Source organism: Sapajus apella, unplaced genomic scaffold, assembly GCF_009761245.1.
Source record: "Sapajus apella isolate SASKATOON/1434 unplaced genomic scaffold, GSC_monkey_1.0 scaffold41, whole genome shotgun sequence".
Lineage (NCBI taxonomy): Eukaryota > Metazoa > Chordata > Mammalia > Primates > Cebidae > Sapajus > Sapajus apella.
Genome location: NW_022436981.1, coordinates 961,152 through 977,917, shown reverse-complemented (window position 1 = coordinate 977,917; position 16,766 = coordinate 961,152). Strand labels below are relative to the sequence as shown.

General features: G+C 44.3%; 1 protein-coding gene and 1 pseudogene across 5 annotated transcripts in view; both read right to left on the bottom strand.

Annotated features, from left to right (window-relative positions):
- Positions 1-2,086: 2,086 nt before the first annotated feature.
- BICRAL (BRD4 interacting chromatin remodeling complex associated protein like) overlaps positions 2,087-16,766 on the bottom strand; it is a 99,390-nt gene continuing 84,710 nt past the window's right edge. For all 5 annotated transcript variants that reach the window (XM_032299430.1, XM_032299429.1, XM_032299431.1 and 2 more), the window contains 5 exons: positions 14,571-14,632; positions 13,549-13,694; positions 10,795-10,889; positions 7,679-7,781; positions 2,087-5,962 (listed from right to left, as the gene is read on the bottom strand). In XM_032299430.1, coding sequence (XP_032155321.1) covers positions 5,175-5,962; positions 7,679-7,781; positions 10,795-10,889; positions 13,549-13,694; positions 14,571-14,632 — 1,194 coding nt within the window. In that variant the 3' untranslated portion in view covers positions 2,087-5,174. The remainder of the gene's footprint in view (positions 5,963-7,678; positions 7,782-10,794; positions 10,890-13,548; positions 13,695-14,570; positions 14,633-16,766) is intronic.
- Positions 15,031-15,356, bottom strand: LOC116565702 (annotated as a pseudogene).

The window sequence follows — 16,766 nt, the reverse complement described above, 5'->3', positions numbered from 1 at the left end:
TGTTGCCCAGGCTGGAGTGCAATGGCACAATCTTGGCTCATTGAAACCTCCAACTCCCAGGTTTAAGCAATTCTCCTGCCTCAGTCTCCCAAGTAGCTGGGATTACAGGTGCCTGCCACCACACCCAGCTAATTTTGCATTTTTAGTAGAGATAGGGGTCAGTCTCAAACTCCTGACCTCAGGTGATCTGCTTGCCTTGACCTCCCAAAGTGCTGAGCCACCATGCCTGGCCTGCCTGGCTAATTTAAAATTTTTTTTGTAGAGATAGGTCTCACTGTGTTGCCCAGGCTGGTCTTGAACTCCTGGCCTCAAGCAATCCTCCTGCCTCAGACTCCCAAAGCATTGGGATTATAGGCATGAGCCACATGCCCAGCCCAGAAAAATTGTAGCATCCCATTTTCTTCTCTCCTGAACTCTAGTCAGTTCCTGAATGTAGTGTATATTTGTGTGCTTGTTCCCCCTGTATACTCTGAGCCCTTTGAAAGCAGAAAGGGTGTCTGAATTATCTGTATATCCCAATGTCTAGCATAGTGCCTGCCACACAGTCAGCTGCTCAAGTCATATTGTTGGTTAATAATCCATGACCCTGGACGCCAGGGCCTAGCCGTTTGAGAACAGCATAGCTACGGCCCTGCCTGAGCAGTGCTGTTCCAGAACCCCCACATCGTAAAGGTTTCTTTCTTTCCCCTTACCTTTCCCCCAGTAATTCACCTGCCACTTTCTGTGTCAGGGAGCGCTAGGGCCCCTTTCCTGGAATGTTCTTCCATACACAGGGCTGAGGGCTCTAACCATCCTAAGAGAAGATGCCTGTCTTTCCTCTAGGCATGACCCCAGGGAACAGACACAGATCCTAACTTAGCAGCCAGATGATCCTTCCTTTTAATTATTCATTCCTGGGACACTCCCATTGTAAATGACGTGAAGAGGGACAAAAATGTCATTCTGGACACACATTTATCCTTAGCAAGAAGAGAAGCTTGACATCAGGGCAACACTGTATATGACATCAGTGGAGAGATCCCTTAATGCCATTCTGTTAGTTATTTGAGAATGACTTTTTTTCTTTTTTTTTTTTTGAGATGGAGTTTTGCTCTTGTTGCCCAGGCTGGAGTGCAATGGTACGATCTCAGCTCACTGCAACCTTCGCCTTCCCTGTTCAAGCAATTCTCCTGCCCCAGCTTCCTGAGTAGCTGGATTACAGGCATGAGCCACTATGCCTGGCTAATTTCGTATTGTTAGTAGAGACGGGATTTCTCCATGTTGGCCAGGCTGGTCATGAACTCCTGACCTCAAGTGATCAGGCTGCCTCAGCCTCCCAAAGTGCTGGGATTACAGGCATGAGCCACCACGCCCGGCCAGTAATGACTTTGTTGCTTTCCTTTTCTTTTTCTTTTTAGAGAATGACTTTCTATTTATGTACTGATTATTGCTGAATCTTGATTTCCTACTGCTTTTAGGACACAGGGGAGAATCTAATTAAACTATAAGAGAGTACAAGCGTAAATTCTAAGCCCTAAAGAACAATTTGTCCCCAGAAATACAGAAGCTTCCTTAACAATTTGGGTGGAAAATTGTGAGGGCAGGAATTCAGAAGGGCCTCATGGGGCTGATTTTATACATAAGGTTATAGAGTTATTTTTCAATACATTTGGTCGAATGTGTTGAATCCAAAGAGACACATGTTAATTCTGGAATATGTCTTATGTAAAGTCATTTATCCCTTAGCTTTCTCCTTGTCCTTGCAGAAACAAAAAAAAACAATTGAAGAAAACCTCCTGCAGAGTGAGGCTCACTTACCTGACTTTTCACATGACCCCACTTTTCCTTCCATAGCTAAGGACTTATGCGACAGGAGTGGGGATGGAGGCCAGAGGTGCATGGGACCAAACCTCCTCACTGACCAGATTCATTAATTTGTAATTGTTTGTAAAGGCCAATCAATTAAAATCCTATCCTTTCTCTGAGTGGGGTAAATTGATTTTGGTAATGGTTAATCTATCGAAATAGAATTCTCATTGAACACTTACCCTTTCCTTCTGGGAAAAGCAGCCATTTCCTATTTGCAAAATCAAGACAATCACAGTTGCACATTTTCCCAAATCTTTGGCTGTATTGCAATGGTTGTTTCATTTTGTAATCTCCATCTAAACATTTCCTAACCATGGATTAACAATATAGTTACTGACTGGTTTCTTTTAACAGTATTTATCCAACATAACAAAATAAACTGCAATTTGTTATACTTTTTTTTTTTTTACAAAACATTTTATAAATATTTTTACAAAATGTATACAAAGCAATTTCAAGTGAGACATACTATACAAATGAAGGTATTTAAGCAAATAAAGCCCACACCACACTGACAGCGAGTGACGCGTCCTCTTTCAGTCAAGTCAGTCTGTAAGGCCTCCCTAATCTAACAGAATCTACTAAATCCTTCAGAGCTAAAATATTTTTTTCGTAATTGCCAGATTAAAATTTTGCTTTATCTTTAGGAAGTTCTTAAGGACACAGAAAATCAAATGCTTAATAACAAATTCACACTTTTCCACAACAACAGGAAAAAAAAAAAAGAAAATGATTTTTGTTACTGAGTACAAATAGCTCTAAAACGCAACTTCGACTAATGAACCTGAACAACTGAATGTTGGCCATCCGAGGCTGAGCTCTCCTACCCTTCACCAGAGGGGGCTCAACAAGCGAGTTATGATCCATGTGCGTAGAACCTAATCACGGGAGTAAAACACATTTCATAATCTTCATCTGTCATTATCTAGAATCCTTCCTCCATAAAAAGTAAACTTACATACAAAGACACAAAAATTTACAAGTTTCATTTTGGTAAATTAGGCTCTCCATTTGCTAGACAAGTGTTAGGGCTTAAAAACCCTGTAAGATGGTATATAGCAAAGCTAGGATTGGGACAGCAGGGTAGGACAGGGAAGAAAGAGAGGTGACAAATGTACATGAAGCTTATCTTGTCTCTTGAGAATTCCACTGATTTGCAGTAATTAATGTAACTCATTAGCAGCTGACATGAAGGCTTGCTTCCAGGTATAAAGTTTCACAATGAGAATTTGATCAGGAGGGATCATCTGTAAGTCTTGCTAGGAATTAGGGGAGCATGAGGCCTAAGGGAAGAAGAGCCTATGAAATCATGGAGTTCAGGGCAGGGTGTTATCCCAGGGCCACCCAAACACAAAGTACCGACTGGCAACACCAACTTATCTTTCTAATATGTTACAATATAGGAAAAAGGGGAAATCTGCAAATTCGACATTGGCACAAATAAGGAAAAACTGGTAACCCTAAAATGGCCCAGGTTTTCCAATTTGTATTGGCTGGGGCAAGTGGTTGGGGTGAAGGTACGTTGCTATTCTGAAGACTGGCCATCTCACAGGGTTTTTGTGTGTGTGTAGTGGGACAGAAGGGCACGGGGGTTACAGGTCTTCTGTTGCTGTGTTTTCTAATCAGAAGCCTTCCTTTCCATCATGGGCCAATCTGGAAAAGAAATGCCCAACATGATGACAGTGAGGGTCGTCCCCATGCTGGCGACAGCCAGAAGCAGATTCTGGCAATGCATTAAAGTGGAGACCAGTGGATGCACCTCTAGAGCCAGGGAGAAAAATGAGGGAGTACACACACTAAGAAGGAGAGTGAGTGTGCACACACAGTAACCAAAATGACCTCTGGATCTGAGCAGCTCAGAGACACATGCATGTGTATGTGTGGGAGAAGAGTGCATAAAAGTACTACCACGTAGCCTTCCCAATGAGAGGAGATAAGTGATGGTTACAATGACATTGAGAATAAAGGTAACAACAGAAAAGGGATAACCTGGGGCAGGTATACAAGAAAGGAAAATGGAGAACACTTCCTGACAAGAAAGAAAAATAAATAAAGCAATAAGTCATGCTCACTACTATGAACACGGGCCACACACAAACCGTGACAGGGCATATCCTTTGGCTCTCAAATGAGAATCTCATGTCTCAGATCGTTCCTTTTAGTGGTGGGCTAGCTGGTTACCTTTGGTTTGTCTGTGTTTTGGTAATGAATTGCTGCCAGGGTGACTACTGTTCTCAGACAAGAAGCATGAAAACAAGGCCAAAGTCCCCTTAAAGTTTAAACTGAAAAATTACAACATAATTTTCAAATGAAGGTGCTTTTGATGCTTGGTTATTAGTTGTGGGAGAGGGTGCAAAGAGAGGTTAAATGAAACAAAATCCAGCAACAAACAAAAACATACATCATATGTTGACTATATCCAATTATAAATGCAAAACTTGTTTTTTCTCAATAGTTAACATATATATGCTTTTACATATATACATATTAATATTATAACCCTCATGGCTCTATCCCGGCCTCCCCTGTACACTGTGCCTCTTAAGTGGTTTCCATTTTCCTTTATTTAGCCTGGTGAAATGATTTCAAATTCTGCTATTGTAACTAAGAACAGAACATTCCCTAGATGAAATTCATCATGGATATGCCTAAAAGCATGAGGTTTTGCTCCAGGAGCATCAGAAAAGCACTTGAACCATCCACAGGGACGCCCTGCAATGCCCTGCTATGTGCTACTGGCTTTCCCACCAGGGCCGCGGGTCCCTGGCAGCGCAGCCAGCAATTTACTGCTCAAGGATGGCTGGGGGGAAGAATCATGTGGCCTTCCCCTCAACAACAACAAAACATACACACAAAACTCAAAATAATTAAAAAAAAAACCTCCAAAACTAAATTTGGAGATGCAGTGGGATATTCTTTAAAAAGTACCTTCTATCTGTCTCATTTGATTTTAGTTAAGTCTGTTCTTTTCAAATGACTTATGATTGTCAAAATTTTACGCAGGGCCAAGTATACTGTGGTCTCATGGAGTTTTTAAAAAATAAAACAAATAAACAAAATGACTATATGCACTTTCATAACACTTGAAATGAGTGGGGCCTATCAGACTGCTTTCTAACAAGGATTAATTTTACTAATGGATCTCCCTGTAATCACGACAAGTATTGCTCTTAAACAAAGAACAGGATTGAGATTAGAAAGAATAACCTGTGATGAAAGATCAAGCAGGCTGGAGACAGGAGACCATTTCCATTTGCTTTTGCCAGGAAAGAATGTAACTGGTCCGGGGTGGGGTCTCGGGGCGGGTCAGGGGAGGACTGCGGCTATTAACACTCTAGGATACTATTTACAGCTGCTTCTAAAATGGAGTCAGTTTCTACAACACCTTCACTGTGGTCCGGGATGAATTTTTCCAGGCAGTTTTCCTGTGAAGCCATAGGAGAAAAGTTGGGGAAATCTAACTCAACAGAGCCGCTAACCGTGGGGTCACTCTGGGGCTGCCGTCCCGCCTTTTTGAGTTCCAAGATGTTCTTAAATGTATTTTCTAAACTCTTTGTCAGCTGGAGATCTGGCTGGGGCTCACCTGACCCTTTCATGATGTCTGTGTGTAAAACTTCATTCTTTGGAGAATTCCTCAGACTTTTGTCCTGGAAGGAATTATTACACGTCATCTCCAAGTGCGAATCCACTAGGATGCTTGAGAGTTTGCTCTCAGTACCGTGATCCGACCTGGATGAGGTTTTCCGGTGCCCTTCGGGGCCGGGAGAGCACTCACTGGCCTTCAAAGGCTCTCTCCGGCTGGCCTTCTCTTCAGACATGCTCTGGTACTGAACTAAGCCCACTTTGTCAAATTTCAGTGCTCTGCCAGGGCATTCTGTTTTTTTAGAAATGTTTCCTTCTGCAGAGACCACGATGTGATTAGGCACTAGATGAAACTGGTCATGATTCATGGGTTCTGTCACACTGGTTTTGGCTCGGTCTCTGCCTTGGGCCTTGGCCGGTGGATGTGGAGAGCTGCTTGCTTTACTGCCATGCTGGTCACTGCGGCCGAACTGTGTCTCATGAGCAGCTTTATCAAGTTTGAAGGAACAACAGAAATCAGCCTGAAAACCCTCTGGAAATGGGAACAAAAAGAACATTAGTGAGTGACTGGGAGAGTAGGAATTACACAACAGACCCTCAGTGGGTCAGGTGCGGACGGCAATGCCAGCCCTGCTCATGGAGTCCGTCTGCTTCACATACAGGAACATGCAGAAGCAGGACCTGAGCCTGAGAGGGCATCCTGTAAAGGCAGCCGAGGCTGTGGAGCCCCGGCTTCCAGATGGGGAGCTTAAACCTTTTGAAAAGGTAGATGCTTGATGACAATGGGAAAACGTGATGGGTAAAATGCTGTACTCAGTCCTGATCTCCAAGTATTATTTTATTTTTTTGTGATGGAATCTTGCTCTGCTGCCCAGGCTGGAGTGCAGTGGTACGATCTTGGCTCACTGCAACCTCTGCCTCCTGGGTTCAAGTGATTCTCCTGCCTCAGGCTCCCAAGTAGCTGGGACTACAGGCACCGTCACCACGCCCAGCTAATTTAGGAATTTTTAGCAAAGACAGGGTTTCACCACATTGGTCAGGCTGGTCTTGAACTCCCGACCTCAGGTGATCTGCCTTCCTTGGTCTCCCAAAGTGCTGGGATTACAGGTGTGAGAGCCACTGTGCCCAGCCTCTAAGTATTATTTTAAATTAGTTTTCAGCTAATGACCTCCTTGAAACAGTCTGAAAACAGAAATTAGGTGCTGGTATTAGCCTGGTTTCTTCCTTACAGCAGAAGGGCCTGGAATGGGGCTTTGCAGGGAAGAGGGGACAGATACCAGGAAACAGAAAACCCATCTATCTTACATACTTTCTGGGTGAAGAAAGCTACTTGTCTTTGGGTGAAGGCACTTCAATACCTTTAGACACACAGGAGAAGCCTGGCATCACTTTGCCAAGACCACAAAATGAATAGTCAACACTCATCCAAAATGATATGGAAGTCAATGGGGATGCAGGAACTGCGTCTGTGAGAGAGCCCTCAACTGCACCAGGCTTCAAGAGCCCAAGGATGGCAAAAAAGATGTCCGCGAGGATTGAGAACATTGAGGGTACAGGTGGAGGCAGGCAGACTGCTGTTAAGCAAGAGTGGAAAAAATGTTAACTCTGGAAATAACTGAAGTAAATGGGGCTTTGATGACATCTATAAAACCACAAAGAATATGTATAGTGTGAACATGCAATTTGTTCACCAACTTCTAAAATGTGAGTTCTAGGGCATATAGCCTTGAAATCTAAAAAGGTGATTCCATCCAACAAACATTGGCTGTGCAGGCCAAGGAGGAGAAGGAAGTAGCTGGGATTAGGGGTGTGAGCCACTGTGCCCAGCTCTCCCCAGAATTCACATTTTACCTTCAAGTTTTTTGAGACAGAGCTTTGCTGTTGTTGCCCTGGCTGGAGTGCAATGGCGTGATCTCAGCTCACTGTGACCTCTGCCTCCAGGGGGTCAAGCCATTCTCCTGCCTCAGCCTCTCCAGTGGGTGGGATTACAGGCATGCACCACCACACTCGGCTAATTTTGCATTTTTAGTAGAGACAGGGTTTTGCCATGTTGGCCAGGCTGGTCTCGAACTCCTGACCTCAGATGATCTGCCCAGCTCAGCCTCCCGAAGTGCTGGGATTACACGTGTGAGCTGCCATGCCCGGGCTATCTTCAGGTTTCTTACCCAAAGTTCAGACAGACTCCCAAAGGCTCCACAGTCCCTGAACCATGGCGGAGGCTGTCTACCTTCACTGTGAAGTTTCTTACCAGGGTCTACAAGTGCCAGGCGCTTGTCTCGGGATAGGGAAGCTCTTTCCTCCTGGTTGAACATCCTGTCAATCATCACCATCTCAGCAGAGGGATTGATTCGCTGAAAGAGAGAGGCCAGTCATTTCAGATGCCTTTTATCAACTGCAAACATCTCACTGTGTCTTTGGAACAACAGAAGCAATCAGAACTGACAGTTTGGTGTCTAGGTTGTAGTCATGTCCTGTTGAGTCACATAGGATACATATACAATTTTTAAAAAATTATTGTTTTTGGAAAAAATAATTTACACATTGGTACAAAGTTCAAAAAATACTACAGGGCATGTAAAAAGTGAGCCTCCCTTCTTTATTTCCCCTGGGCACCCACTACCACCCAGTGCCTCTCCCTGGAGGCATCTGCCTGCCTAGCAGTTTTCAGTACCCTTCTGGAGATATTTTTGACACACATAAGAATATATATGCACTTTGGCCAGGCATGGTGGCTCACGCCTGTAATCCCAGCCTTTGGGAGGCCAAGGCAGGCGGATCATGAGGTCACTAATTCAAGACCAGCCTGGCCAACATAGTGAAGCCCCGTCTCTACTAAAAATACAAAATATTAGCCAGGCATGGTGCTGCATGCCTGTAATCCCAGTCACTCAGGAGGCTGAGCCAGGAGAACTGCTTGAACCTGGGAGGTGCAGCTTGCTGTGAGCCAAGATCCCTGCCATTGCACTCCAGCCTGGGTGACAGTGTGGGATTCTGTCTCAAAAAAGAAGTAAAAAAATATACATGTATATACTTTATTTTATAAATAAATAAATAAATAAATATATATATATATACACTTCTTTATTTTTGTACCCAAATAGTAGCAACTGTCTATACTGTTCTGTATATTTTTCTCTTCTACTTAATAATATATCTTAGAAATCTTTTCATTAGGATGACCTTTTACTTTATATTCCGCTATGCCTTAATTGTGTTTTTAGTAAAGCTTTCCTTTTTATTAAAGCTTTTGCTATTAACAGAATAAAATCTTAAATTATATTTCTGGGTCTTTTATTTTATTTTTATTATTATTTTAAAATTTCTTTTCCACTTAGTATTGGACTGGGTGTTATTTAACATGAAAATTCATAGCAGCCGGGCGCGGTGGCTCAAGCCTGTAATCCCAGCACTTTGGGAGGCCGAGGCGGGTGGATCACGAGGTCAAGAGATCAAGACCATCCTGGTCAACATGGTGAAACCCCGTCTCTACTAAAAATACAAAAAATTAGCTGGGCATGGTGGTGCGTGCCTGTAGTCCCAGCTACTCAGGAGGCTGAGGTAGGAGAATTGTCTGAACCCAGGAGGCGGAGGTTGCGGTGAGCCGAGATCGCGCCATTGCACTCCAGGGTGGAAAAAGAGAGAAATCCCTCCTCAAAAAAAAAAAAAAAAAAAAAAAAATTCATAGCAGATTCATGGCCAGTATTGTTTTCCTCACAAACAATGGAGCTGGCCTTTTTTGATGTCTCAGAGTTTTGTTTCAGAAATGGCTGTCAAAACGAAAACAATTTTTTTTTTTTTTTTTTAGATGCAGTCTCACTCTGTCACCAGAGTGGAGTGCAGTGGCTGGATCTTGGCTGACTGCAACCTCCACATTCCGAGTTAAAGCGATTCTCCTGCCTCAGCCTCCTGAGTAGCTAGGACTACAGGCATGTGCCACCACACCAAGCTAATTTTTATATTTTTAGTAGAGACAGGGTTTCACCATGTTGGCCAGGATGGTCTCAATCTCTTGACCTCATGATCCACCTGCCTCGACCTCTCAAAGTGCTAGGATTACAGGCATGAGCCACTGTGCCGGCCTTTTAAAAATTTTTGAGAGAGACAAAGTCTCACTTTGTCGCCCAGGCTGGAGTGCAGTGGTGCGATCTTGGCTCCCTGCAACCTCTGTCTCATGAGTAGCTGGGACTACAGGTGTGCACCAGCATGCCTAATTTTTTTTTTTTTTTTGACAGAGATTCACTCTTTTGCCCAGGCTGGAGTGAAGTGGTGTGATCTCTGCTCCCTATAACCTCTGCCCCCTGGATTCAAGCGGTTTTCCTGCCTCAGCCTCCCAAGTAGCCAATTCTTGCATTTTTAGTAGAGATGGATTTTCACTACGTTGGCCAGGTCTTGAACTCCTGACTTCAGGTGATCCACCCACCTCGGCTTCCCAAAGTGCTAAGATTACAGGCGTGAGCTACTATGCCTGGCATAATTTTTGTATTTTTAGTAGAGACAGGGTTTCGCCATGTTGGCCAGGCTGGTCTCGAAATCTTGACCTCGGGTGATCCACCTGCCTTGCCCTCCCAAAGTGCTGGGATTACAGGCATGAGCCACCGTGCCTGGCCTGAGTTGTACACTTTAAATGTTAATTTTATGGTACGTCAGTGATCTCTTAATAACAAAACTAATTCTGACATTTGTCACCAGCTTATCTTTTCAGATGTGCCTCCAGTCCTTCTCCCGCATCTCTGGGTTGGTCAAAGGCGGTAGACGGCATTAGAGTCTCTATTAATGACTCTGCAAACTTCTTAGCTATCTGATCTCAGGCAAGTTACTTAACCAAAGCCCTGGTTTCCTTATTTGTTAAACAAGAGAATAGTACTGATCCACCAAGTAAAGTGCAGCAAATGTTCATTGCTGTTTTGTAGCAGCTAAGTATAAGTTTTTCTTTTCTTTTTTCTTTTTTTTTGAGATGGAGTCTCGCTCTGTCACCAGGCTGGAGTCCAGTGGTGCGATCCTGGCTCGCTGCAACCTCCACCTTCCAGGTTCAAGCGATTCTCCTGCCTCAGCCTCCGGGGTAGCTGGGACTGGCAGGCGTCACCACGCTTGGCTAATTTTTGTATTTTTAGTAGAGATAGGGTTTCACCATGTTAGCCACATGGTCTCGATCTCTTGACCTTGTGATCTGCCTGCCTAGGCTTCCCAAGGTGTTGGGATTATAGGTGTGAGCCACCACACCTGGCCTAGTGTAAGTCTGTCTACAGTGTGAAATATCTGTGCCTTTTAAATTATATTCTATAATTCCTTGAACTTTTTATCTCTGATTTAGTGGCTGTGACCTAAAAAGTTTTAAAAAACAAGTATCAGTAACATGACTTTTACCATGGCATCTTCTAGGAGCAGGCATCTGTATTTGTTAAGCATAGCTTGGGTCCTTTTTAGGAGCTGAGTGGCAACTGTTTCAAATTCATTGTCCACTTTAAAAAGAGAGAGAGAGAGAAATAGTAAGAGAGTGTAAATCACTGACTAGGTCTTCTGTTTCTTAATACTGAAATGCATTACTCTTCCATCATTCAAACATGGCTTATCTGGGGAAATTTTCTCTTCTTAGACGAGCCTTTTCCTGGCTAAGCATCATCCTTCTACACTGCTTTCCCTCACTGTCCACAGGTCATGGAACTCATTTCAGTACTAGCTTTTTTAACTTTAGGAAACCAAAAACATAATTACTTTGATATCACCTATAAAATAACACCATGTAACAGACTCACAATAAATATCAATGAATAGAGAATGATCTGCTAGTTTAGATGACCTAAGCCTAATGGTATGAAAAACTAAAATAGCTAAAACAAATGAAGACACAGCTTTATATTAAACCGTCATGGTCATGCGGCTCTGTCCTCTGTCTGTTGGTCTCCAAAGATTTGAACACCTTCTAATTCACTCTTCCTTTCAGTCTTCACACCCACTGTTTAACGCTGGATCTTGACCCTATTACCTGGTGTCCTAGGGAAGCCCACAGTGGACTCACAGAAACCACTGTGCCCAGAGATCAGAGGCCCCTGCTAGAAGGAGCAAGACTTGTAGCAGCTGAGGAAGGGATTAGAAAAGAGCAGGGTGCTGATACAGCCAGGCCTTGGTGGCGGTGGTGGGAAGGTGCATGGCCAGGTATTGGGACAGGAGGAGTTCCAGGTTGGGGGAAGGAGCCCTTGTCTCTAATTTTGTTTTTTCTTTTTGAGACAGTGTTGCTGTCACCTAGGCTGGAGTACAGTGGTGTGATCTTGGCTCACTGCAACTTCTGCCCTCTGGGTTCAAACAATTCTCCTGCCTCGGCCTCCCAAGTAGCTGGGACTAAAGGTGTGCGCCACCACGCCCAGTTAATTTTTGTATTTTTAGTAGAGAGAGAGTTTCACCATGTTGGCCAGGATGGTCTTGACCTCAAGGGAGGTGATCGGGCTCCCTCGGTCTCCCAAAGTGCTGGGATTATAGGCGTGAGCCACTGCACTCGGCCCTTAGCTAACATTTTTGTCAGTTTCTTGATGTGTGGCCAATGCCACGGACTCATTTTGGAACCTTGGAGAATACTTCTGGGAGCTCAAGCAGCTAGTTCATAAAACTAGAAACAGTTTGGCTGGGCACAGTGGCTCACGCCTCTAATCCCAGCATTTCAAGAGGCCAAGGTGGGCTGATCACTTGAGGTCAGGAGTTTAAGACCAGCCTGGCCAACATGGCGAAACCCAATCTCTACTAAAAAATACAAAAAGTAGCCAGGCGTGGTGACACGCGCCTGTAATCCCAGCTACTCAGGAGGCTGAGGCAGGGAGAATCACTTGAACCCAGGAGGTGGAGGTTGCAGTGAGCCAAGATCGTGCCACTGCACTCCAGCCTGGGTGACAGAGTAAGACTCTTGTCTCAAAAACCAACCAACCAACCAAGCAACCAGTTCAGGGTATGCATACTGCCTAAAGGCAAGGACTGGGCCGGGCGCGGTGGCTCAAGCCTGTAATCCCAGCACTTTGGGAGGCCGAGGCGGGTGGATCACGAGGTCAAGAGATCGAGACCATCCTGGTCAACATGGTGAAACCCCGTCTCTACCAAAAATACAAAAAATTAGCTGGGTATGGTGGCACATGCCTGTAATCCCAGCTACTCAGGAGGCTGAGGCAGGAGAATTGCCTGAACCCGGGAGGCGGAGGTTGCGGTGAGCCGAGATCGCGCCATTGCACTCCAGCCTGGGTAACAAGAGTGAGACTCCGTCTCAAAAAAAAAAAAAAAAAAAAAAAGGCAAGGACTATGCCAAACCACGGTATGGAGTGTCTAGTGCACAGCCATTTTATCTGGAGCCAGCAGTCCATACAAAGTTTTGGATTTACTGCCACCAATTTGTCAATAAAATACTCTGACATTGGTCGGGCACAGTGGCTCATGCCTGTAATCCCAGCACTTTGGGAGGCCATGGTGGGTGGAACACAAGGTCAGGAGTTTGCGACCAGCTTGGCCAACACGGTGAAACCCTGTCTCTACTAAAAACACAAAAATTAGCTGGGTGTGGTGGTGGGTGCCTGTAGTCCCAGCTACTTGGGAGGCGGAGGCAGGAGAATCGCTTGAACCCAGGAGGCGGAAGTTGTAGTGAGCTGAGATGGCGCCACTGCACTTCAGTCTGGCAACAGAGCAAGACTCTGCCTCAAAAAAACGAAAAAAAACCCAAACAAACAAACAAACAAAAACCTCTGACATTAGGGTATCCTTCTAACAATTTTATTTTTTTTAAGAGACAGTGTCTCCCTATGTCACCCAGGCTGGAGTGCAATGGCTATTTACAGGCGTGATCATAGCACACCACACTCTCAAATTCCTGGGCTCAGGTGACTGTCTTGCTTTAGCCTTCTGAGTAGCTGGGACTACAGGTGTGTGCCCCTGCACCTGGCTTCCCTTCAAAAAATATTATTTAGTGTAAGTCACAACCTTAAACACGAACTGGGAAATTAGGTAAATAGGGAACAAGTTTGGTCTGTGATTAAAAACAATAACCTGCCTACCATCTGGGGGTGATGTGGCTCTTGCTCTTCTGGGGGGTGGTCATGGGAGGGTGCCTGGTTTCAGAGTGGTGCTGTAGGGTTCCGGCCTGCTTACCTTTCCTCAAGTCTTCCTCAGTAGGCATGGAGCCCTGGCACACGTGGTAGGAGAGCAGTCTCTGTACCGCATCACTTAGTGATCGGAAGTGACTTTTGTCCGGTGTCACAGTGTGGGCTTGGTCCCTCTGCAACTGCTGGAGAATGCTTTACAAGAGAAATGGCCAATGTCAATGTAGAGTCATGTTAGGAAGTCAAATCTAATCACATTTATTTGAATGTAAAGAAAATAAGATATACAGGAATAGTACGGCAGTTTTTTCTTCAGTTTTATATTTTTTATACCATAGTGGGTTGATAGCTCAGTTTAGCTCCACAGAGGACTCAAACTATGATCCTGACCTCAAAAGCACAGGTTCCCACCAACCATTTATGTGTTGACACCCCCATAAACCTTGCCAGTGCCTGACCATTGGCAACTAAGCTCATGCTAACATTTCTGTTCTAAACATGGAAGTTTACCAAACCATGCTTTTCCTCAAAGACGCTCTGTTTCCGAAAAGTCAAAGAACTATTCTCCTTAAGAAGAAAAGAGCAAACAGTAGAGGCAAAACTACATTTGATATATTTATAAGTTCTAATGAAAATGAAGTATAGAAAAATATTTTCAAAGTACTTTTTTTTTTGAGATGGGGTCTTTCTCTGTCACCCAGGCTGGAGTGCAGTGGCACAATCTCAGCTCACTGCAACCTCCACCTCAGGACTCAAGCCCTCCTCCCACCTCAGTCCCGAGTAGCTGGGACTACAGGCATGTACCACCACGACTGGCTAATTTTTGTATTTTTTGTAGAGACAGAGTTTTGCCATGTTGCCCAGGGTTCACTTGAACTCCTGGGCTCAAGCAATCCTCCTCCCTTAGCCTCCCAAAGTGCTGAGATTACAGGCGTGAGCCACCATGCCCTGCCCCAAAGTATATTTTTAAAAAGGCTAATATGCTCATTATTATATTCTGACTTCTGTAGTATATTTACTGAAGGTTAGGGACCCAGAGAAATGTTCAGAATCGATTTGTCAGTAACTCACAAGGCTCCTTTAGTTAGCTGTTTGGCAGCAGGCCTCTTTTGTCCTCCCGAATGACTCTCCACCTAAAGACAAAACATACCTCTTATTATTCCCTGTTGTAGAAAAACGAATACAGTTATACATAAAGGTTACTATAATTCACATATTTTCAACTACCTATCAAGAACATATTCTAAGACTATAGAATGTGCCCTGCTGGGAAAACAAACAAGCAATCCAACAAACAAACAAACAAAAACAGTGCACAGACTCCAGAAAGCAAAGCTATACTGTGTTGAGATTACAGAAAGCTGTATAATCAGTTCCTGAAAAGGACTCAGTTTGCACTTTATTTTTTTTGTCATTAGTGATCATTAGTTTATTATAAAAGAGAGATATGGAATTTATTTACATGATGAAAGATTTCAGAACTTCAGTGGAATGGGCAGCTTCACATTGATGCCATTTCAATAGTAACTTATTTCAGTCTACGTACTTTCCAAGAATGTCACCATCTCTAAATAGGAAATAATCCTTGTCATCTAGAACTACTTTGGTGCCTCCATATTCTGGGAGAAGAACTTTATCTCCAACTTTCACGCTAACTGGTTGAATCTCTCCACCCTTTCCTTTAGAACCCGATCCAACAGCGACTACTATTGCTTGCAATACTTTTCATTGAGATTTTTCTGGAAGCATAATGCCTCCTTTGGTTACAGTTTCAGCAGCACTCCTTTCAACCAATACTCGGTCAAAGAGTGGGAGAAACTTTCTTAACGCCTGTCCTGCCATGACTTCCTCAGCCTCAGACTCGTACTCTGCTCTGGCACACCGCGGCAAGGAGAGACCCGCAATAAGGCCCTTGCGACACGTGAAAAGGCTGCCCAGTGCGCAGGCGCGCTCGCCCCAGGCCCCCTCAGTTTGCACTTTAAAGCCTGAATCCCTAACTCCTCTCTAAATGCATCATCATCGTTATTATAATCGTCTTTTTTTGTGTGTGACAGGGTCTTGCTCTGTCATTCAGGCTGGAGTGTGGTGGTACAATCACAATCACTGCAACCTCTGCTTCCCAGGCTGAAGCGATCCTTCCACCTCAGCCTCCCAGGTAGCTGGGACTACAGGTCTGCACCACCATGCCTGCTAATTTTTTTTGTATTTTTTTGTAGAGACGGAGTTTTGACATATTGCCCAGGCTTGTCTCCAACTCCTGGACTCAAGCCATCTGCCTACCTTGGCCTCCCCAAAAGTGTGGGGATTACAGGTGTGAGCTACTCCGTCAACCCATTGTTCTATTTTTGAAATTCCACAAACATCTGAAAAGTCAGTAGATACTATCTAATCCATCTTCTCAGGGATAAGTACAGGATGTACACACTTTTAAGTTCCTTGTTACATATAGTCCAGGTGTGTGATCTAAAGGGGCATTTTTTACATCTTTTTTTTTTTTTTTTGAGAAGGAGTTTCGCTCTTGTTACCCAGGCTGGAATGCGATGGCGCGATCTCGGCTCACCGCATCCTCCGCCTCCCGGGTTCAGGCAATTCTCCTGCCTCAGCCTCCTGAGTCGCTGGGATTACAGGCACACGCCACCATGCCCAGCTAATTTTTTGTATTTTTAGTAGAGACGGGGTTTCACCATGTTGACCAGGATGGTCTCGATCTCTTGACCTCGTGATCCACCTGCCTCTGCCTCCCAAAGTGCTGGGATTACAGGCTTGAGCCACCGCGCCCGGCCTTACATCTTTTTTTATGCCTTATCTCAGAACCTTAGAACTGAACAGTCTTCACTGTGTATTCTAGGCAGTCCCACACTGCAGCAAGTTTTAGTAAACTACTAATTGGTAGGTCTGATGGAGAAGAAACTACAGTCTTAGTAAGCTGAAAACAAGAAATGTTTTCTTCCTTTTTAGACTACTAGTTTGAAATCTTTTAGATTTAAAAGCCAAAGTTGAAGTTATTGGATATGCCCTGAAAATAGGTACATCTATCATGTATCAAACAAACAAACAAACAAAAAAAACAGGGTGGCTTTAGCCTGTAATCCTAGCACTTTGGGAGGCTGAGGTGAGAGAATTGCTTGAGCCCAGCTTGGCCAATATGGCAAAACCTTTTCTCTGCTAAAAATATAAAAAACTTAGCCAGGCATGGTGGTGTTTGCCTGGAGTCCCAGCTACCCAGGAGGCTGAGGCGGGAGGATCGCGTGAGCCCAGGAGATCAAG